The 24,363-nt window shown below is 41.7% G+C and overlaps 1 protein-coding gene across 38 annotated transcripts in view; it reads right to left on the bottom strand.

Annotated features, from left to right (window-relative positions):
- The window catches only part of COL24A1 (collagen type XXIV alpha 1 chain), a 330,869-nt gene that overhangs the window by 63,523 nt on the left and 242,983 nt on the right, over positions 1-24,363 (bottom strand). For 34 of the 38 annotated variants that reach the window (XR_014844919.1, XR_014844921.1, XM_085024166.1 and 31 more), the window contains 8 exons: positions 20,199-20,252; positions 18,265-18,372; positions 12,390-12,443; positions 12,003-12,056; positions 10,918-10,974; positions 8,714-8,767; positions 6,048-6,101; positions 5,885-5,938 (listed from right to left, as the gene is read on the bottom strand). Coding sequence is in view for 36 of the 38 variants with exons in the window: in XM_085024166.1 (XP_084880292.1) it covers positions 5,885-5,938; positions 6,048-6,101; positions 8,714-8,767; positions 10,918-10,974; positions 12,003-12,056; positions 12,390-12,443; positions 18,265-18,372; positions 20,199-20,252 (489 nt within the window). In the remaining 2 variants the exon portion in view is untranslated. The remainder of the gene's footprint in view (positions 1-5,884; positions 5,939-6,047; positions 6,102-8,713; positions 8,768-10,917; positions 10,975-12,002; positions 12,057-12,389; positions 12,444-18,264; positions 18,373-20,198; positions 20,253-24,363) is intronic. The other 4 variants (XM_085024171.1, XM_085024177.1, XM_085024172.1 and 1 more) reach the window with 1 other exon arrangement.

Genomic DNA, 24,363 nt, shown 5'->3' with positions numbered 1-24,363 from the left:
AGAATTTGACCAGATAATCTATGAATTTCCACCTGGCTCCAAATTCTATGGTTTAGGAATTTATAATTCTAAAAAGGAACTGGATGGATTATTTAAGTCCTCAGTTCTAGGCAGGACCTTTGTCTCCTATTGAAACTGGTTAAGCACTTCTTTCCTGAATTCAGTAAACAGGGATTATTACACATCAGGGTCTCTGTTACGGCTGGAAACGCAAAGCCACAGCCCCGCCGCCAGGCACTTAGAGCGGGAAGGGTGTGCGTCGACCACCTCAACTCTGCGAACCAGGCAGCGCAGAGAAGCACGTCCTTCCTTGTGAAAGAAAAGAGAGGCAGTTTCTTTTCCAGGGCACCGTCTGTTTTCCGCACGAGGCGTCTGACGTCACAGCGGACTCGGCGTCACTGGTTTGCAGGGACACTGAGGAACCTGCCCCGACGCATCACACCCCCTTCTGATGATATCCGAAACTCATTTGAGGAAGAAAACCGTGCAAAGGAGTGACCTAGTTCACAAATAAGAAAAAGAAGCATATTGTCATCACCAGACATTTCTCAGAAGTCCTCAAAAGTTCTCAGAAACAGGATAACTGCACCAAAAAGGGACGTGGCGCTACTCACATCTGAAGAAAAGCTGTGCTAAAGATTCAATTTGACAATGACAAACAATTTCAGAAGATGAAAAGGAGCTTCTGTGTTTTAAGAAGAAACAGTGTATGTAGTCACAGAGAAAAAGGGCAGTTTTACTAAGTTATAAAAGTTCAGTTTTGTTAGAATTTGATGATAGAGAGAGAGAGGGATCCAGGGTTCTAACTGCAGGTTCAATAACTATTTTACTTGATTTAAAAAGACATTAATGTAAATTCTTCCTAAGGTAAGGAAACGAGAAAATGGATTTTTGGTGAGAGGATTTGAGCTGACACAAATACAATTTCTGGAATATATGATCCCTATAATAAACTATACCTTTTAGGACACAATCAGGAAGTGAAGTAGGCAGATGATGATGTTTTTAAATATTGCCAAATTCCCTTCTAGTTACCGTGAATAGCACGAGTGAAACAGCACAGGAATTGGAAAAATATTCAAACACGTTAACTGGTACGTTTCTTCCTTCACAGCAGTTTTTCTGCAGATAGATCCGTTCTAGACTTTTGATTTTCAAAACAGACTTTTTTTAGCTTAGGAATTTCAAAACAGTCCTCTGAAACTCAGTGGGGTTATAGTTTGAAAAGACTCTATTTTTTAAATACGAAAGCCTGATTTTTCAAATATTAAAAGTCTACCTTTGAGGATCAAAAAAAAAAAAAAACAAAAAAAACAAAGCTAAGAAAGGATTTGTTGTATAATTATGCCATAAAGAATACATTTGGAAGAATTATAATAATGTAAGGCGTTTCTCCTACCGAAGGGGTAAGGAGTCTTGGCATCGGAGAGAAGCTAGAGAGGAAGCCGGGCTGGGAACGCGCAGGAGGCGCCTCTGGAAGAGACCTGGGGCCACTCCGCCTGCGTCTGGGGTGGGCAGAGACAAGAGCCCAGAGGAGCTGGGGGCTCTGGGCACAGACAGGATGGCTAGAGGCCTCACCGAGATGTCGAGAGTCCAGCGAGAGGAGAAATTTCTGAATAAGCTGTCTGGGCCGGGGCTGGAGAACATCTGAGTCCCTCAAGCACCCAGTCTGGTGGGGACAGCAAAGCGCCATTCCCATGTGGCCGAGAACAGAGGCCCGTGCCCTAGGGCCCCATCTGAGGAGACCTTGCACCTGAGTTGAGAGAAGAGCTGGATGGGGCACCGTGGATCACAGAACCTCTGCCAGGAGGTGCCAAGGCAGATGCCAGCGTGCTGGGGTGAGGGCAGATGGGGGCCAGGAGGGATGCGCGCATGAAGAGGTGACGGCTAGGGACCAGTCTCGCCTCCTGTCCCCTCCCTACCACTGCCTCCCAGAACATACCTGCACTCTTGAGAGAGAAGAGTGGGGAAAACTCTAAATCAGATGCAGGATATTCGAATGGACAGAGGTAAAGGTGAGCAAATGGCTAGATTTCCAGCAGTTAGGTCTCCCCCGTCAGGCAGGACGGGCACCGGAGAGGAGTTAGGTCCATTCCAGAGAACACACACGGAGTCACACTGGTGTGTTCCTGAGGTGACGGCGCAAGGTTCACAGAAGCTCTACATGCGCGTGGTCTACTCCAAACGTTCAAATGCGAAAATAAAACCCCAGAGACTCACCTATCACAAATCAAATATGTTGTCGGGTGATACAATGTTGGGAATTATTTCAGAACAGTTCAACATTGTGCTCTAAGATCTTCACATACGAGGAGTTCCCGTCGTGGCTCAGAGGTAATGAACCCGACTCGTATCCATGAGGACTGGGTTCAATTCCTGGCCTTGCTCAGTGGGTGAAGGATCCAGTGTTGCCATGAACTGGGGTGTAGTTCGCAGATATGGCTTGTATCTGGTGTTGCTGTGGCTGTGGTGCAGGCCAGAGGCTGTAGCTCTGATTAGACTCCTAGTCCAGAAACTTCCACACACCTGCAGGTGCGGCCCTAAAAAGACAAAACTAACCAACTAACGACATCGTTACATGCATAGGCGTCTCACACTGAAAACCAGACTGTCATTAACACCTGGACGGGCGTCAGGAAGCAGTTCCCAAGAGAATTCACTAAAGGAAAATTACGACTATTATTATTGTGATTATTATTATATGGCTGCACCCACAGCACTGAAGTCCCCAGGCCACAGACTGAATCTGAGCCACAGCTGTGGTGGCGCTGGTCAGGGCTTGAACCCGCTCCTCCCAAGCAACTCAGGCCACAGCAGCTGGATTCTTGCCTCCCTGCACCACGGCAGCAACTCCTGAAAATTATTTTTAAAGTGTATTTTGCTACTTGTAATGGGACAATTATAGCAAAATCTACCTGTTCAGTTCAGGAAAGATTTCATTATAATCGTTACCACCACAGCTAAAAGGAGGCAGGCCAGTGAGAGAAGCCATGGACGCACAATGGGGGTTTTAAATTCGTAAGATCAAGAAAATGCAGAATATTGGTACTTTTTTTGAATTTGTGCATTGAAAAAAGTCTTGAAGTTGGAATTGCTGGGTAGTCTTATACCTAAATCAAGAGCCAAGCATTACTAAATATTAGTCCTGCACAGAGGCAATCGGCTCAGTAGGAAATGAACGCTGGGCCAAAGACAAAGGAAAGACGTTGTCGTGTGAGGCATCAGTGGACGAGCAGGTTTCACAAGAAGGAGACAGAAAGGCATTCCTCCGTCGACACCCAGAACTCAGATACAAAAGAGCTAGAAGCATCCCATGCTATTTTCAAACTCAACTTCCTCAAATAATTTAAATAGAAGTACTTCATAAATCAACAGACATTTCTGTTCTCATAATAGGAAAGGCAGATGAATTTCACAGGCAGAGCCTTTAGAGTGGGTAACACTGCTTTCTTTTGTCTGCCTAGCGGTGAAAACCAGAAGGGCCCGCTTGAAATCAGATGCATTTATGGATTTTTTTTTTTTTTTGTCTTTGCAGGACCACACCCACGGCATGTGGAGGTTCCCAGGCCAGGGGTCCAATTGGAGCTGTAGCCACCGGCCTCCACCACAGCCACAGCGACGCCAGATCCGAGCCACATCTGTGACCTATACCACAACTCACGGCAATGCCGGATCCTTAACTCATCGAGTGAGGCCAGGGATTGAACCTGTGTCTTCATGGAGACCCTCAGATTTGTTAACCGCTGAGCCAAGTTGGGAACTCCTGAAATCAGAGGCATTAAAAACGCTTTCCATTCACTGAGATGGTGCCACTTTATAGACTGTCTACCAGAGAAGATAATCTAACTCTTTAGATGATGGAAATTTTTAAATGAGCCATTATAGTCCTACCACTTGTCTGGTTTTTATTTAAATGAAGGCGGCGAGTCCTCGCAATGCTGTGCTCACTCTGCTGGCGAGGGTCACTTTAAAACACAAACGCGGGTTTAGGGAGTTAAGGAAGAATTGGACTCCTTTTTTCAAACCAAGAGATTCCAGTTCACTAAAATCTGGAATTTTATTTTGGGAGGAAATTAAGAGTTTGGCTTGGGTCTCAGTATTTGAAAGCCATTTTGGGGCGCTGCACTGCATCTGCATTATAAAAGTCCCTAAAAAATGTAGTGGTTTGTAACTGGTCTCAACCTGAATTGCTCCAACTTTTTCTTCTTAGCTGTCCGCAGTTTCATGTCTGAGAGACCAATAACATAATTAGTTGGTTAAGTAGAATTAATCATATTTTACTTAATTTATAAAAGACTTCAGAGTATTAGAAGGCTTTTGTGTACTAACAGGAGTCAGGCAACAAAGTTTCTGGCGTTGGTTCTGTCGCTCACTGTCCTGTGATGTTGGGTAACTCACAATCTCTCTGGGACCTAAATTTCTCCATTTTAAAAACACTGAGAAGTTTGTCCAAATGATTTTTCAGGGCCATTTCCAGATCTAAAAAACAAATTTAAAGCTTTGCCAAAGCAAGGTGATGGCGATTCGACAGGATCCACCTGGCCATTCGAACCACCTAACAGTGACTAGCACATAGTCCAAGATTATCTTGCAGCACTTAGGACTCCTGCAATTCTACGCGGCTTCTGAATGTAGCCGCAGACTGCAGGCCAGCATTGCCCGTGGCGGGGAAAGAACCAGTCCCCTGGACGATACGAAACCGAACCCGTGGCTCCTCAGCCCCTTTCAGCTGCAACCCAGGCGAGCTGACCTGCAGGCGGGAGCTGCGCCGTCTAGGAAAGAATGTTTCACTTGCACTGGCGTGATTTTAACAGACACTAAGCAACATCGAACAATCCTCCTTCCTGAGATGCACCTCAAGGAAACACTGAGACTATGAAAGTATTCACTGCAAACGATTAGAAACGTTAGCATCAAACGTACTTAGTGCCAATAGAAGGAAGTCGCGCGAAGGCAGCGGCAGCATTCTAGGTTCACGGCTTCTTCCACAACTGTTTCCAGTTTGGGTATTAAGCATTCTAAGGGAGTGAGAAAGCTGCAGTCTTTCGGCATGTTTTTCTTATTAAGGCTTACTTTCAATAGGATGTTTTTATTTATCAGTTCTTATTTATTAAGGACCCGACAGGAAATGGCCTGTGAGTGAAGATCTATGTAACATCCAGTTCAACTCGACTGCATCATTTGCTCCCACAAATGGGAGTCGCAGGAGTGGGTGAAGACAGCCCAAACCAGGAGACGCACGGTCCCCAATTCGTTACTTGTATCGACTCTCACCTAATCATTACATACAGCTCACTTTCTTAAGAATTTGATTTGGAATCAATAGTCGGTAGAGTCCGAAAGCCGTGAAGGGTGGGCAGGAGCGACCTGCGGGTGCCCACCACAACAGCAGCTGTTCTCCAAGGCCAAGGCCACGTCTAGTGGGTACAGGGAAAGGGATGGACAAACTCAATAAGCCAGCAGACTTTTAGTTGGCGCGAGAACAAATAATTGATTTATGTTACAGAAAACATCCTTTCAACCAACTGTGGGTCTGTGTTACACACTGTCTCTTCAGCAGCTGAACAGGTGTGATGCATACGTTTTCACTGTGAAATGTTGGTTTTAAGCCTTGTTGCTATTTCTGCCAATAACCCCAAGGAAGGACAATTAGTTTGAGACAATTTCAGGCAGTTTTCTCAAAGCCACATTAGTCTGCCAGTCAAGGAAATTTGGATGCAGTCAAAATGCATGAATTGATCAATAATCGTGTTTCGGGACAAGGGCGGACAAGCCCTGGTGGCAGCTCTTGCCCTGGAACATCGACTGCTCCCTGAAGCTGCAGGCGCCCTGCTTTCTCCAGCCGGCAACAGACTTCAGATTGTCTGCAACGATTTCAACTTACTTCAGATCCTCTCTCTCCGCGGGGTCCTCGCTCGCCCTGCTCACCCGGCTCACCCTTTAACAGGAACAGAAAGAGAAGCACATAGAAAGCAGAGGCCCAGTAAGATACAGCAGCATTAACGGTTTGAAATGCCCGAATTACAAAGGATGCTTTCAGAACGTACTGGGGGCCCTTGCTGTCCAGCGGCCCCTCTTGGTCCTGGCACTCCCACATGGCCCTGTGAAGAGAAAAGATGGCATCATTAGAGTAATGAAGATGTGTGGCCTCGGGAGCAGGGGTGCCACTTGAAGTGGAAGCAAAGTTCCGTTTACATCCGACAGGGATTGCGAGTCTCTCTTGCAACGTTTAGAGCGGAACAGCCCCTGGGTGTCCTGACGACTGAGAAAGCGGGAGAGTTTGTCTGGTTTTTCTCTACAGGTCAAGATAGTGGGTTGAAAGGCAACCCGTCAAAGACGATGGCGCCCTAAATCCTCAGAACCCGCGAAGGGGTCGTATTTGGAGAAAGGGTCTCTGCAGGTATCATTCCGCTACGGAGTTTAGAATTCTAGAGATAATGCGGATTACCGTGTGGGTCCCAGTCCACTGACAGGGGCCCTGTGAGGGACACGGGGGGGGGGGGGTATCAGCAGAAGAGAGGCCAGGTGACGACAAAGCAGAGGCTGCCCGCCTCCAGAGGCTGGAAGAAACGAGAAAGGATCCGTCCCAGAGTCCACGGTGGGAGCGCGGCCCTGCTGGCCTCCAGGACTGCGAGCGAATAAATTTGTTTTTTTAAGCCACTTGGTTTGTGGTAATTTGTTAGGGCAGGTCACCAATATAGTAAATAAACTAATAAAGAGTTTGAGAACAAATTTCTTTCCTCAACCCTTTTCCAGTGTACTTTGGCCCCCATTCTTACAAACTAAGCGCACAGCCATCCAGACAGCAGATTTCCTGGGCGGAAGGCTGGTAGTGTTACTGCCGATGCCAAGAGTCAAGTGACAATGACCTCAGCTATCTGTCACCACCCCAGGCCTCCTAAGAAGGAATGCAGGCCGACCTACCACATTTCCAGTGTAAACAGAACCAGCCACAGCCTGGGGTTGTGGCAGGGGAGCGTTACAGGAAGAGCTCCGGCCTAATCCCCTACCCTCCCTGCTGCCCCTTCACCCCAGCCCCGATGCCTCTCCTCCTGCCCCTACAGAGAGGAGCCCAGAGGAAGCACAGCCCCAGGCCCCTCTCCCGTCTCTGGGCAGGAGGAGGGGTCACAGCCAAGACTGAAGACATATTCATTCCCACAGAAAGATCAGCGAAAGCCTTCTTCGTTTGCATTCTGCGCGGCAAATGTTCACGGTTTTAAGGTTCGACTTTCTGATAAAGGACCTGACCTCTGTCTGAGGGACAGAACGGTCTTCCAGGGAGAAAGCTCAGCTGGGCCGCAACTGAAGAGGGAGGACTCTGCACCTGACTCCCCCCAGCAAAACCCAAGCAGAGTCAGCAAGCAGCAGAAACAGGGCAGTCAAGAGGGAGCTTCTCTCAAGAGAACCTGATGACCACAGGGCGTGTATCAAGCTGGCCCACGAGAGACGTGACTAGTGAAAAGCTGGTGTCGCCCAGTGAAGGGACAGCAAGCACACGGAGCAAACTACAAAACTCGAAGCCGTCAGGTCTATTACGGTTTTGCCAACCTCTTATCTGTAGTTTTACAGAGACCTTTCTAGAAGGATCAGGGAATAGCCACTGCCCCTCTTGGCTCTGCGATGTTGGATACAAAGCTCCCCAAAAAGGTTTCCTAGAAGCTTCACTAGAATTGCTTAGGTCCTTTTGCATTTCAATACAAACTGATGGACTCTTCTTCTGCATTCGTAAAAAATTTGCTGGAGCAGATGTTATTATAAAGTTGGGAGGGCAAGACAGTGAGCAGTGACTGACTTTTCCTCCTGGGGTGGGTGAGCTGGACGGCCCGGGGCAGCTCGGAGAGGACCTTCCTTGGGAAGTGACGAGAAGCTGAATCGTGAAGAATGCGTGTGCCGGGCAGAAAGGGGGGAAGGCATGTCCTGCAGAGGAGATAACCCGGCAGACATGCAGGTTCGAGTGCACGAACCCGAAGAGGAGGGTGGCGCTGCGGGGCTACGCCTGGAGCTGGGGGCCCAGTGAGAAGGCTGGTAAAATAATTCGGGCAGAGAATGGTGACAGCCTAAATGAAAGTAGGGCCAAGTGGAGAGAGAGACTTAAGCGATCCAAGGAAAGGGCCAAGAGAAGTTGAGAGAGACAGACCAGAGAGGAAGGAGAACAAGGCGGGTGGGGAGAGCCAGCAAAAGACGGAGAGGGAGAGCAGGAGGAGGCCCGCACGGGACAGCGGGGTGAGCGTGCACCGCCCTCTAGGGGAGATTCCCTCACTGGACACGGGGTGTCTGTGGCAATGCTTCAGTTTTGTAAAAGGCAAGAGTCCTATTCTCATGGATCCTACATTTTGTTGGGAAGCACAGACAGTAAACAAGAAGCCAAACGTATCCAGGGGTAGGAGGGTAACAGGATGACCTTAACCGCCGTAAGGTAAGTAGAGCAGCTGCGATAGGAAGTGATGGATACAAAGGGCAGCTGGAGAAGGCCTCTCGGGAGAGTAACATTTCGGCTGAAATCTGAATGATGAGCAGACAAAGCAGCAGCGTAAGGAGATGGAAGTCGTCTTAGAAAGAAGGAACAGGAAGCACAGAATAGGCTTCTTCTACCATCAGAAGCCTAGGACATCACTACTCATCTCAGTGACGCTTATTTTCATTTGCAGCTGAGCAGAACCACAGAGAACCCTGTTCAAATTCAGAAGCACGGTGTGACATTCACAGTAATTACCTTATAGCCTTCTGCTCCAGGCTCTCCTCTCTCTCCTTGTTCCCCCACTGGACCCTACGAGACCACATGCGAAACCAATCAATTTTACAGGTGGATCTAAGCATTTGTGAATGAAGATGATACAGTTAATGTGGAATATTTTTCTCCAAGGGTATGAAACCAAATGTGTAATAATTTGTTTAGTTTCACTAAATAATTTCAAAGGATTGAATTTCAGTGATACTATGATCATAAGCACTGAATTATTTGAAGAGAATCTCAGAATGATTCTGCGAGAAAAAATACCGAGAAGACAAAGTCCAAAACAACGACATCAAGTTTCAAATGAGAAAGTATGTGAGATAAAACACGAAAACGAAGTGAATTTTTACCAACAGCATACAGCGCTATCCGACTCCTTGCCAGTATTGGGTATTTGTGTTCTTTCTGACAGCAGCTGTTCTGACAAGTGTAAGATGATATCTCATTGTGGTTTTAATGGGTATTTCTCTGATGACTAATGATGCTGATTATCTTTTCATGTGCCTGCTGGCCATCTTTATGTCTTCTTTGGAAAAATGTCTATTCAGGCCTTCTGCTCATTTTTTAAATCAAGTTGCTTATTTTTTTAGCAGTTGAGTTGTATGAGATGTTAATCTAGTTTGGATATTAATTCCTTATTGGTCATATCATTTGCAAATTTTTTTCCATTTAATAGGTTTTCTTTCCACTTTGTTAATGGTTTCTGATAAAGAATTTTATGTATTCTTTTTTTTTTTTTTGCCATTTCATGGGCCGCTCCCACAGCTTATGGAGGTTCGCAGGCTAGGGGTTGAATCGGAGCTGTAGCCACTGGCCTACGCCAGAGCCACAGCAATGCAGGATCTGAGCCACATCTGTGACCTACACCACAGCTCATGGCAATGCCAGATCCTTAACCCACTGAGCGAGGCCAGGGATCGAACCCACAACCTCATGGTTCCTAGTCGGATTCGTTAACCACTGAGCCACGACAGGAACTCCGAATTTTATATATTCTTGTAGATGAGTTTGCCTGCATATGAGGTGGCTTGATTTAATCAGTCAAACTCTAGACTCTACCCTATTTCTAAAACAAAATACACTTTTCATCCACCTCCAAAGAGCCAGTTCAAAAAATGAGGAGTGACTACATATTCTGATTCTTCTGTTTTAGGGTTCTTTGATCCTATATCATGTGAAAAATGAAAAATTTAACCAACTGCATTCACTTCTACCAACCGGGTATTTCTGTTTTGCCAATTTAATTTACATATATATTTTAAGATTGTTTTAGTTAAACATGAATGACAGTTATTCAGATAATCAAAGACCTAAGAGCTACTCTAAAAAAAAATCATGGTTACAGCTAGTCCTTAAAATGCTTAATTAGAAGACTATAGATAAATGATCTTTAAAGAATATTGGCTCTTGGAGTTCCCATCGTGGCTCAGTGGTTAACAAATCCGACTGGGAACCATGAGGTTGGGGGTTCGATCCCTGGCCTTGCTCAGTGGATTGGGGATCCGGTGTTGCCGTGAGCTGTGGTGCAGGTCGCAGATGCAGCTCGGATCCCGCGTTGCTGTGGCTCTGGTGTAGGCTGGTGGCTACAGCTCGGATTCGACCCCTAGCCTGGGAACCTCCATATGCCGCGGGAGTAGCCCCCTAAAAATGGCAAAAAGACAAAGAAAAAAAAAAGAATATTGCCTCTAGTAACTGGTTAGATGAGTTTTGCAATCATTTGGTAACTGTGTATAAACTACTATAAAAAGGATACAGATCAGATTTTTTTTATATAATGATTTTTATTTTTTCCACTATAGCTGGTTCACAGTGTTCTGTCAATTTTCAACTGTACAGCAAGGTGATTTTTTTTAATAATTTGGAAATAAATCTGAATTTTACCCTAAATGTCTAGAGTATGTCATTTTTTGATAATCTCTATAAAAAGCTGTTATCATGAATTTGATGCTAAAAAGTTAGATTTGGAAAGCTGTTATATTAAACTTCTATATTATGTTAAGGATCTTGAGCTGTATATAAACGGTTTTCATATTTAGGTTACGTGACTGCAAATACTGCTTTCATATAAAACCCTATGTCATAAAACAAATAAAACTCCTAGAAAATATGCTTGGTGTTGTGAATCTATTATGGTAACTTTATTCCATCTGAAAACATCGAAATAATTTTAGAAAAGAACCTACTGGGTCACCTCGAGGCCCAGGTGGTCCTAGGGTGGTGCTATCTTCTCCCGGATAACCCTGCGATGAAGAGGGTTTATGAACAAAACCAAATTACTAAAATACACTTTGAAATATGAAGCCTTTATTTCATAACATGTTATAAAATGTGCAATATGGTTTTATCTTTTTCAAGTGAAAGCTTTTTTACCTACAAAATTTAGCTTATGATACTTTATACACAGTTGCAATTCATACACAGTCTCCTTGGAAGAGTCAATCTGCTTGAATTATATAAAAAGCAGTTTACTAATCTTCTCCAAGTGTCAGCGTTTCCAATGATATTACAAATCAAGAGAAGTACTGTGGTAGTTACTCTCAATTCATAAAAATTTACTATACATGTACTATAGGCATTTAATCAAGAGTCTCACATTCTCTTTCAAGAAGTCATTAATTTTTTTTTTGCAAAGTACTGTAACATATATCATTCTACCTCAATTTTGAAACAGCACATTAAAGACACTGTAATAATGTATTTAATTTTTGCCCCTTGATATTTCTTTTTAAAAAACATTTCATTAAAGTACAGTTGATTTACTATGTTCTGCTAATTGCTGCTGTGCAGCCAAGCGATTCAGTTATTTGTATTCTTTTTCATTTTCTTTTCCATTATGGTTTATCACAGGATAGTGAGTCCAGTCCCCTGTGCTAGACGGTAGGACCTTGTTGTTCATCTATCTTACACACAATTGTTTGCATCCGCCAACCCCCAACGCCCACTCCTCCCTCCCCCACCCCCCCACCAACCACAAATCAGTTCTCTATACCTGTGAGTCTGTTTCTGTTTCACAGATATGTTCAATTGTGTCCTTTTTTTTTTTTTTTTTTTAATTCTGGCCACACTGCAACATGTGGAAATTTAGATTCCACACATAAGCAACATTGGCCCTTGATATTTCTTTATTTTTCTTCTAGAATTTGCAATATTTCCCAAGTTGAACAGTGCTTCTTTTCTTCTTTGAAAATGTTTCCATGCATACTTTCAGAAAGAATACATGAGTTCCATTTTTAATTTTAGGATAAAAAGTCAATATATACATACACACCTTTTCTCCTTTAGGTCCTGGCAACCCAGAAAGTCCTGGTTGACCTTCATGGCCCTAACAGAAGGACAGGTAAGCAGACAGTCTCTGTATCACTTGTCTGTACTCTACCTAAAACCACCATGGCCACACCACCACTAGACGCTGCACTACTGGGAAAGAAATACAGGATTCACTCTGTAGGGGTATGAGGCCTAAGTACAGCAGAAAGGTATAGACACTGCATTCTTCTGAAAGAGATACAGGATTCACTCTGCAGGGGTATGAGGCCCAAACATGGTAGAAAGGTTTATCAGGAGATGTCATCTGAATTTGTATATCTGGGATGACATCTTTATGATAGGTTTTCATGCAAACATACACTCCTTATTTCCAATGAGAAATGCTCACCCTAAATCCTGGAATCCCTGGTTCTCCAGTAGGTCCCATCAATCCTAAATGTCCCTAAAAAACAAAGTAGACAAGAGGAACAAAACAGAAAATTATTTAAATCATTAGACCTGTATTCCTATTATTTAAAATTTAGATTTTCAAGATATGACGTTCAACTTAGTCTGAAATCAGAAAACAAAACAATAATATTCCAACTTTCATCTTATTTTATTTCTGAACCACATAAGCACCCCCCCACAAAAATGTCTCTTTGGTTTTCTTCTGGTGTGAACATCCTTAATCATATGAAGAGAAATATTTTCAGAGTTGCCAGAATCTTGTAGCTTCCAGAACATTCTTAGAAATGTATCTGACATTTGGTAGGACTGTTTGTATCTGTTAACGCCTGTGGCAGACACACATCAGTAACTCTTAGAATGCACTCTATAGATTTTGATACTGTAATGACAGGCTCAAGAACTCTGTACTCACTGACGGCCTCAGATACTCCAATGAAGATGGTTTCAGTTCTGGTCAAAGTCGTTAAACTAATTTGGCTTACGTGTAATACCTACCCAGTTATCAGTCTTATTACCAATATTATATAGACGATGAAACCATATAAACTAAAGGCAAATCAGTAAATGTTCCTAAACTACTGACAAGATAACAGACAACTGAAAAAAGCAAAAATTAGTTTAAAAATGTCGTATCTTTCATTTTATCAAAAAATTTTCCCATCAACTCTCCTGTGTGAGTCCCAAAATAAATAGGAGATAAGGAAATTGAGGCACAGAATAAATATGTGACTAGCCAAACATCACAGTAACCAGAAGTTCTAATCAATACAAAAATAAGGATAATAAATAAGGAGGTGAAACAATTATTTGCCTAAAGAACACTAAGAATCACCAAAATTCAGTGAATATAAAGTTTTAAAAAATTTCTTACACAGAACCAAAGAGAGATACAATACAAAAAGGATTGCCTTAAAAATAACAAAATCTATAAGAAACTAACAATGAATCTAATAAGAAAAGTGTAAGAACAGAAATAAAGGAAATAATACAGCTTAATTGAAGGCTATAGAAGATGTAAGTAAATGGAAAGACATAAGGAATTTCTACATTGAATGATTCAATATTAAAAGAACTTGCTGAGCTAATTTTAAAGTTCTCGTGAAAGAGCAAAGAAATCATAGTGAGAGCCAGACCTTTCATAAAAATAAATTAGGAAGTACTTGCCCTAACAGATCTCAAAAGATACTGTGATGGTGTAATAATTTAGATGGTATGGTACTGACCTATGAACATACTACCAAATTGAGGGAAGAAGAGAGACCAAGGATTCCTGGAGAGCAGTTTACAGAAAAGCGGCATTTCAGAAAAGTGGGAAAGAGAGTGACTGCTTAGCAAATGATGTTGAGACAACTGGCTAACAATTTGGGACAAAGAAAATTCGTCCTTTAAAGCATATCATAGCAAAGAAACAAACAAACAAACAAACAAAAAAACAACTCCACAGGCTTTAATAGGTTAAAGGTAAAAATAAAGCTATAAAAGTATTAGGAAAAGGATATAGAAGGATATGTTTTTATTCTTTATGTAGGGAAGATACTTCTAATGAACAGATAAAACCTAGAATGTAAAAGAAAGACTGACAAATTTGACTGCAATAATTAAAACCTTCTGTTCAGCAGAAGATACAATAAACAATACTAAAAGATAAATAACAGAAAGGAAAATATATTTGTAATATATTTGCAACATATTTAACAAAATCATCATCTAAACAATATAAGGAGTTATTGCAATTAAGAAAAAGACAAAAACCTAATAGAAAAACCTGTGAGGTATATATGAACAGGCAACTTTCAAAGGAAAAAAAATACGGATTACTTAGTTGCAATCAGGGAAATGTGAGAAAGAAAAGGAGATACACTTTTTTTCATTTATCAGATGGACAAACATTAAAAGGATTAAGACGGAGTTCCCATCATGGCTCAGCAGTAATGAATCCGACTAGGACCCATGAGGACTTGGGTTTGATCCCTGGCTTCACTGAGTGAGTTAAAGGAGCCAGCATTGCCATGAGCTGTGGTGTAGGTTGCAGACACAGCTCGGATCCCACATTGCTGTGGCTGTGGTGTAGGCTGGCAGCTGTAGCTCCCATTCGACCCCTAGCCTGTGAAGTTTCATATGCTGAACTTGTGGCCTGAAAAAGAAAGAAAAAAAAAAAGGATTAGAAAGAAGTACCAGTGGTAGGTAGGAGTGTAAATTTTGTGAAACCTCTTGGGAAGGTAGTTTGAGAACATTTAAAAAGTGAATATTCTTAGGAGCCTACTTTGAAGACAACACTCTTTGGATAAATTTGTTCTCACATTTATGTTGAGGTAATGTGATTAATTTTTAATAAACATATTACAAGCCCACAGCTAACATCATAGTTAACAATAAAAAGTGGAAAGCGTTTCCTAAGATCAGGAACAAGACAACTCCTGCCATGTTTATTCGACATGGTATTAGAATCCTAGCCACAGCAACCACATAAGAAAAATAAATAAAAGGAATCCAAATTGGAAGGAAAAAGTAAAACTGTTACTGTTTACAGATGCTATGATACTACACAAAGAAAATCCTAAAGAAGCCATCAAAAAATTACTAGAGCTCATCAATGAATTCAGTAAGGTTGCAGGATACAAAATTAATATATAGAAATCTTTTGCAATAAACTATCAGAAAGAGAAATTAAGAAAAAAATTCCATTTTAAATTGCATCAAGGAGTTCCCTTGTGGCATAGTGGGTTAAGTATCTGGCATAGTCACCGCAGTGGCCTCCATTACTGCTGTGGTGTCAGTTTGCCTCCTGGCCTGGGAATTTCTTTTTGCCATGGGCACGGCCAGGAAATTGTTAAAGTGATCATACTCCCGAGGTAAACTACAGGTTAAATGCAATCCCTGTAACAATGGCATTTTTCACAGAACTAGAATAAATAATTTAAAAATTTGTGTGGAGACCCTGAATAGCCAAAATTGATTTTTTTTCTTAAGAAGTGTCAAGATTGCTTGATAAAGAAGAACAAAGATGGAGGTATGTGAAGAGCCAAAATGGATTCCCACCCCCTCAAGAAATTTCAAGAATGCTTGAGAAAGAACAAAGTTGGAGGTATCATTCTCCCTGGTTTCAAACAATACTACAAAGCTACAGTAACCAAAACAGTATGGTAGTGGCACAAAAACAGACACAAAAATAGATCAATGGAACAGAATAGAGAGCTCGGAAATGAATATATATGCTTTTATGGGCAATTAATCTATGACCAAGGAGGCAAGAATATACAATGGAAAAATCCTCTTCAATAAATAGCTACATATAAAAGAATCAAGCCAGACTACTCTCTCACACCATGCACAAAAAGAAGTTCAGTGTTTTACAGACTGGAATGTAAGTCCTGAAACATAAGAGAAAACACGGGCAGTGTGCTCTTTGACAATATGCTCTCAGGAGCATTTTTTGGGATACGTCTCCTAAGGCAAAATAAACAAAAGCAAAATTAGACAAATGGACTATACAAAACAGAAAAGCTTTTATACCATCGAGGAAACTATCGATAACACAAAAAGGCCACCTAATGAATGGGAGAAGATATTTGCAAACAGTAAATCTAATAAGGGATTAATAGTCCAAATATACAAAGAAATCATACAACTCAATGTCAAAAAATCAAACAACCCAACTGAAAAATGGGCAGAGGATCCAAATCGGCCTTTTTCCACAGAGGACTCCTGGATGTCCTCGGGGCACATAAAAAGAGCCTCAACATCACGAATCATCGGGGGACTGCAAGTCATCCCAGAACGAGACACCACCTCACACCTATGTGAATGGCTGTTATCAAAAAACAACAAATAAAAAGTGCTGGGGAGGACGTGGAGAAAAAGGAACACTTGTTCACTGTTGGTAGGAATATAAATTGGTGCAGCCACTATGGAAAACAGCATGGAACTGCCTCAAAAAATTAAAATTAAAAATAGGACTACCACACGATCCAGCAATTCCACTCCTGAATATTTATCTGAAGAAAACGAAAACACTAATTAGAAAAGATATAAGTACCCCTATGTCCGTTGCGATTGTTTACAAAAGCCAAGACATGGAAACAACCTAAGTGCCCGTTGATAGATGAATGGAGATGTGGTTTCGAATACACGGTGGAATATTAGCCATAAAAAGAGTGAAATCTGGACACGTGGAACAATATGGATGGACCCAGAAATCTTACGCTTAGCACAGGAAGTCAGAAGGTATTTTCCTTATTGAAAGAAGTCAGACAGAGAAAGGTAAATATCGTATGATATCACTTACATGTGGGATCCAAAAAATAAAACAGATGAACAAACAGAGGAAAGTCACACATGAGGGAGACTAAGAGTTAGAACCTTCCAGGTGCAAAATAAATGAGTCGCGGTTCTCAAACGTACAACATGGGGCACAGGCTCAACGCACCTATGACATTTTTGTATGGAACGATATCGAAACTGGACATTAAAAGCAGACTTCCCGTGGGGATCATTTTGAAACATCGAGAAATACTGAATCCCTGTGCTGTGTAAGAGGAAATCCAGTGTCATATGTCACTTATATTTCAAAGCAAACACCCTCACAGGAGCAGCGATCAGGTGATGGGTTAGCAGAGGTGGAAGGTGGGATGGGAAACCGCCTGAGGGCAGTCGGCAGGGCCGACTCTCCCGGCTCCAAGACAGGTAGGTCCTCAGGGGGTCCTGCACCCCCGACCCAAACAGTTACCAGGACCGCAGGGTACCCGTGAAAGTGAGAGAGGAGAGCCTGAGGGTCTCCCCACAAGGAGCATATTCGTTTTTTCTGTTTCTTTTGTGTCTGTGGATGGATGTTCACTAAACTTGTGATCCTCTCATGATGTGTGTAAATCAAATCACTACGCTGCACACACACAGGGATGTCTGTCAACCGAGGCTCAAAAAAACTGGAAAAAATTGAAAATCAGTCACATTATAGAACGTTTTTGAACTCACGAGCCAAAGCAGAAAAATCTCAGTAATTTAAGTAAAAGGAAGTAAAGATGGCCTGGACCAGAACGATGGCAGGAAGGAGTGGAAAACTTCAAAGGAGCCTGAGGGAAACCTCCTGAAACGACAGACTGTGCCAGCTCCGCGGAGGCCCCGGAGCAGAGCCACCGGTGATGTGGACACAGACACGTGCACCTTGTGCACCTTGTAAATACCCGTATGAAACAGTCCAAAGACTAACTCTGAAGTCTCTTGCACTTCTGCAGCTGGGACTTTCTGAGGTCACGTTAGCAACAAAATTTTGCTATAGTAGGTTCAGAAGGATTATGCTATCTTTGTTTCCAACGTCATGTAAAATTCATACAAAAGATTAAAAATTAGTAGATTTTTGGAAACTTATCACAACGGCTAGAAAAATAATCTCCAGAGAAGCATGTAGAATCTAAGCGTATAAAGAAAATCCATTTTCAAGTAAAGCTAATTTTCAAAGCAATCTGTCATCCACGACAGCATCGTTTTAGAGAGATATTAAATCCTGATTTTAAGTGCAAGCATATAAACTTTCCTACTTAGGCTGGGAGTTACAATCTGATCTTCTTAAACCTTGTTTCATGTTTTTTTCCCATTCTGAGCTGTCTCTCCTTTCCCTTCTCGCGTCCAGAACCACGACGCCGGACGCCGTTTACTGTGGAATGCTTACAATCCGCCACAGCCCCCGGAGGTGGATTATTTTCAGTAGAACTTCTGCTCTCTCTGTAAAATTAATCAAGGACGGGGCCTTTAGGACACGGATGCATTGCTTTTCCATCCACAGCGCACTCACTTCTGGACACAAACCAAATACTGACCACGGCACCTCTAGTGCCTCTGGCGCCTTTCAGACCGCTTTCTCCACTTGGTCCCAGGGCCCCTCGGCTTCCAGTTTCTCCCGTGGGCCCCAGCTGTCCTTTGTCACCCTGTCGATGCCGATAGTAAGAGAGAGAAGGAAGAAAAAATGATACTTGGATTAATTACCTATATCAGACACTGAATGGCTCCAGAGGCTGTTCTGTAAGCCAAAGTCTACAAACCGTGACTCTGCTTCAACTCTGTGGGACCACAGCCCCTGACAACAGCAGTGTAGCCTCACCACCCAGGTTAGCTGAAAGGTAACTTCTGGGAGTCCCCACTGTGGCTCAGCAGGGTAAGAACCTGACACAGTCCCCATGAGGATGTGGATTTGAACTCTGGCCTTGCCCAGTGGGCTAAGAGTCCGGCCTTTCAGCAAGCTTTGCCATAGGTGGCTGATGCAGCTCGGATGGATCAGCTGTGGCTCTGGCTGTGGTGGAGGCTGGCAGCTGCAGCTCCCATTCGACCCCTAGCCTGGGAACATCCATATGCCGCAGCTGTGGCCATAAAAAGAAAAAAAAAAGTAATTTTGGAAAACTAACGTAAAAAAAACTGGCCGAATATGCAGGAAAGACCTGGTGCTCATGCTGAATTACAAATAAACAAGATTTTATTTTGAAATTTATTATATATGAATGTACATACGTGTGCATACATGTATTTACTGTTATCCTGAGAAAACACAGGCCCTACGTGAAGCCTATTTCTGTAGAGAACTTCAATGCCACAAAAATCTCACGCAAAAGGCTCTGTATATTCAGGACGACCACTCACTTGGTTGGAGTTTGTCTTTAAAAATCAGCAACATTTTTTGAAAATCATTTTAGCTCCTTCAGAAAACGAGTGACCTTCCGTTTTCCAACAGGCTAACTGATCCTTCTCTAGCACCAGAGTCTAGCTGCTTTTAAACATTACACGTTCTATTTGTCTTCCGAATGTGGGAACCAACCTGCTCTCTTATTGATAATCAAGTAAATGCAACGATGGCCACAGTCGGGAAATTTCTGGTTACTCCTCAGAGTTCACAGGCTTCCCCAAAGGCACAGGTGGGGGAAGGACCTGCGCGCCCCATTCTAATGCTGACTTTAGGGACGACACTCTGTTGGATGAGAGAGACTTCAGGATCAAGCTTATTTTTAACTAAAATTCGCCTCATTCATTTCATCATTTACACTGCCCCCAAATTACGAGAAGGATGGACTATTTGCAGAAATAACAGAATCTGATTTTAGGAACTAGAATGTGCTGTGACTTGTCGTTAAGTACAGTAAACAGATTCTGAACTGCAGTACAATGGGAAAATCATCTTTATGTCTCACCAATTCCTGAGCAAATTACTGACTCTATACAGGATGAATTTTTTTTCATTATAGTGGGTGAAATTTTACAAATACATCACGTTTTCTTAGTAAACTATAAAGGAAGAAAATCAAACCTATTTTGTGTTTCTTAGTTGATATACGGACAAGAAAAAATCCATCATTAACCTTTTCAATTTAGAAAAATACATTAAAACAAACCCAGAAACAATCCTAATACTATCTCTCTCCCCTAAATATTTCACTCGAGCTGCTACAAAATAGCACAAATGGGATAATATTTTTCTTTTCTCTTTTCTTGCCCAAAAATTCTACGGAATTTTTGGTAAACAGGAGAGAAAAAGAAAATTTCTTTTTAGAAACTACAAGATAGAAAATTCCCTTCAGAGAGTTAGGGTAATAAGTGCTCCTAAGGGAATTAAATATTAACTATTACAAGTGTGCCTGTAAAGCCAAATTTACCATTTTTTATTGCTTTATCTCTTCGTGAAGAAAAGCATCACAGTATATATACCATGGAGCTCGGGGCACATCGAAGAAAGAAAACCAGCATGAAAAGACGTAAAAAAAATTACCTTTTTTCCGGGACGGCCTCTTTGTCCTGGAATTCCCACAACTCCTTCAGGTCCCTGAATGTTTAGTATAAACAAGAAGGTAAGCTGTTAGATAGGGCTGGATAGAATGCTGACATACTTGTATCACACAGCCACTGAACTGAACACTGAGGAAAAACGAGGGTTACTTCTCTACAATACTGTTTGTGTAATTATTTAAAAAGAGGTCTCGAGGCATTAGAGGCACAGCTGTTACTAGCGAGTGGAGTTCACATATGCAGACCGGCCCCGAAAGACAAAATTAAGCCATTCTTAACTATAGGAGGAAAACTGCTTGGCTTCAGTACACACATTGAATTAGCCAGAACATAATGAAAGAAAACCCAAATGCATCCATTTCAGCAGTTCTATGAACTACTATGGGCTCAAGATACTGTTGAATGTACACAATTATAAAATATATCTAATACCTGGTGAAGGAGAATCTCAAAATCTCCATGGCATGTAAGACTAAGGAAATGCTATCTGATCTTAGTATAAAAAAGGAGAGAAAAGAAACGCATGGAAGGAAAGAAGGGAGTCACATTAAACTTGAAAATAAAATATTTTCATTTCAAGCTATATTTTGTTTAGACAAAAGCAGACTAAACATTTTTAATAACTACTTTTTTCGGTAAAATGTGGCTAAAATATTTTAGGAGTCATGTGAATGTGCAGGTCTACAATGCTTAGGCTTAAATGAGATCCCCAGTAAGCCAGGCTGCGAGTTTTAAAATAGCTAATAATTAATCACAGCATTCCTTGCATTAGCTGGAAATGAAAACAGAAATCTCGAATTCGTGTCCCAAAGCTTGGCAAACTACAAAAATGATGTGGACAAAGAATAAAGTGTGGTTTGCCGCTGCCACGAAGGCTCTTGATCAATACCTGCTGAACGAACACACAGATACCCAAGGAAATGACTCATGCCGGCACTTCTGAGCAGATGTCCTGCTAGCCTCAAAAAGCCCGCTGAACTTGGACGCCAGAGCGGGTGAGCTCGACTGCTGTGGTTCTAGCTGCATCCAGAGGTTGTTGAAGTGACAGTGACACTAACAGGAGACCTACTTGTGGTTAATGTGGACTTTTTAAGAGGGGCTGATTTACATCACAGAGGTTAACTACATGAGCTTTTACTTATTCATGTGTTTTGTTTTTTAAATGATTTTGTTTTCTCCCATTGTAGCTGGTTCACAGTGTTCTGTCAATTTCTACTGTGCAGCAAAGTGAGCCAGTCACACATATACATACATTCTTCTCACATTAGCCTCCATCAGGTTCCACCACAATGGACTAGAGAGAGTTCCCAGTGCTGTACAGCAGGATCTCACTGCTTATCCATCCAAAGGCAACAGTTTGCCTCTATTAACTCCAGATTTCCAGTCCCGACCACTCCCTCTCCCTCCCCGCTTGGCAACCGCAAGTCTGTTCTTCAAGTCCATGAGTTTCTTTTCTGTGGAAAGGTTTGTTCGTGCCATACATTAGATTCCAGATATAAGCGATATCATGTAGTATTTGGCTTTCTCTTTCTGATTTACTTCACTTAGTACGAGAGTCTCCAGCTCCATCACAGTATGGAGGTTCCTCAGAAAACTAAAAAAAGAACTACCATTGGATCCAGCAATTCCACTCCTGGGCATCTATCCAGAGAAAACCATGACTCGCAAAGACACATGTACTCCAATGTTCATTGCAGCACTATTTTCAATAGCCAAGACATGGAAACAACCTAAATGTCCAACCACAGAGGAGTGGATCGAGATGTGGTACATATACACAATGGAATATTACTCAGCCATTAAAAGGAACAAAATACCGTGTTTTTAGCAACATGGATAGACCTAGAAATTACCATGCTAAGTGAAGTCAGTCAGACAATGAGACACCAACATCAAATGCTTTCACTGACATGTGGAATCTGAAAAAAGGACACAATGAACTTCTTTGCAGAACAGATACTGACTCACAGACTTTGAAAAACTTATGGTTTCCAAATGAGACAGGTTGGGGGGTGGGGGGATGTGCTAGGGGTTTGGGATGGAAATGCTATAAAATTGGGTTGTGATGACCATTGTACAACTATAAATGTAATAAATTCATTGAGTAATATAAAAAATAAAAAAGAAAAGTTTCTAATACATAGTCTTTATATTTGTATTTCGTTCATTCTATGTATCACAGATGTCTTTTCCTAGTCTGGTGCTTAGTTTTTCACTGTTTAGTATACCTTCCAATTCACACAAGTTCACAGTTTTAATGTAGTCAAATTCGTCAATATTTTCCTATTACTTTAGTGTTTAAGAGATATGTACGGGCTCACCTCCTTCCACGAACTCATAAAACATTCTCCTGTTTAAAACTTTGATGTTTACAACTGGATCTTTAATCTAATTGGAGAGTCACTAGTGTGTGTGTGTGTGTGTGTGTGTGTGTGTGTGCGCACGGGCCTTGACGTGAAGGAGAGGTTTGTTTTTTCCTCCATTTGGATAACCAATTAAACCAGAACCATTTATCAAATATTTCACCCTTTCCTCGTGAATCTTCAATGCATAAACAATGTGTTACATGTGAAGTTTAAAACATACTTAGATCTGGGTCTACACCCTATTTCTACTGGTCTGTTGGTCTGCCTGTGAATGAGGATATGGCACCGAACAATTAGCTTCAGTAAGTTATGACATCAGGCAAGCAAGTTCTGCCTTGGCTCACTTCTGCCACCAACCCAAGCAACCTGTTCTTGAAAACTGTCATGTTAGCCCTTTGATCCTCCATGTAAATTTTAAAATCACTTTTCATCAATCAAGTTACATTAAAAAATCCCATAGGAGGCTGACTGAAATTGTAGGCTAATTTAGGGGAGAATTAACTTTTTTTTGATATTGAGTATTCCTATCCATGAATATAAAATATACATCAGTTTGTATTTGTTACTAAACTGATGAACAATTTTTTTTTGTCTTTTCTAGGGCCGCTCCTGTGGCACATGGAGGTTCCCAGGCTAGGGGTCGAATCTGAGCTGTAACCACCAGCCTACGCCAGAGCCACAGCAACTCGGGATCCAAGCCACGTCTGTGACCTACACCCCAGCTCACAGCAACGCTGGATCCTTAACCCACTGAGCGAGGCCAGGGATCGAAACTGCAACCTCATGGTTCCTGGTCGGATTCGTTAACCACTGCGCCACGACGGGAACTCCAATGAACACTTTCTTCAAAAAAGTTTTTTGTTAAATTTGTTTCCAGGTGCTTAACTTTGCAAATCATTTATTAAGTTTATTCCTAGGTACTTAATTTTTTTTTACTAACTGTATTAGCTTTTATTTTAAAATTGTATTTTTAAAACTCTTCTAATCGCTGCTGGTAAAGAATGGAATAATTTTTGTCTATTAGCATTTTGCTAAACTCTCATTAATTCTAACCATCTATTGCAGGTTATTTCTCATATATTACTGCACTGGCTGGGACTCTGACAGTACATGTCAAACAGAAATGGTGAATAGTAGTGATCTTTGCTCATTTCTTTGACGTTTTCCCATTAAGTATGATGCTCAGTGTATGGATATGAAATTGTACTAAATGATTTTCGTTTCATCTATTGAGATGATTATATTTTTTCTTTAATTTGTAAATGTGTGAATTAAATTTACAATTTTTAAAAATGTTAGACCTTTCTTGCAGTACTAGGAGAGAATTCATAAACTCTTCTAACCTCTCAGTATTCCACAGTGGTACTGAACTCAAATATTCAGAGATCCATGAAAACCACTGCATGGCAAGGCTACCTGCCAACCAATAATTCAGTGTAGGCATCATTGTAAGGTATACCTTTAAATAGTATGTATATAATATACATGTATATGTATATAACATTTGCATATATGTATGTGCATGTAATATTTTACATGTATATGTGTACATATGTATGTGCATAAATATTTGTAAATATGTACATATTTAAACATTAATAAAACTGGGGATAATGTAAACATAGCTGCTGACATTGTACTGATCGTAAGTGAATTTCACGAATGTGTGTAACTGAGGAAGCTGACTCAGCAAGGCATCTGACGAGTTCATTTCTGTCTCCGAACCTCCATTCCCTCCTCACGTTCAAGTCCACAGCCTTGCCTCGTTCTTCACTGAGATCC

The sequence above is a fragment of the Sus scrofa genome, chromosome 4, assembly GCF_054392235.1.
Source record: "Sus scrofa isolate SSC_HxYL_T2T_F1_AM1 chromosome 4, Sscrofa_HxYL_maternal_Yorkshire_Landrace_v2.0, whole genome shotgun sequence".
NCBI lineage: Eukaryota > Metazoa > Chordata > Mammalia > Artiodactyla > Suidae > Sus > Sus scrofa.
The sequence above is the reverse complement of the archived record's forward strand: the minus strand, read 5'-3'. Positions and strand labels throughout refer to the sequence as shown.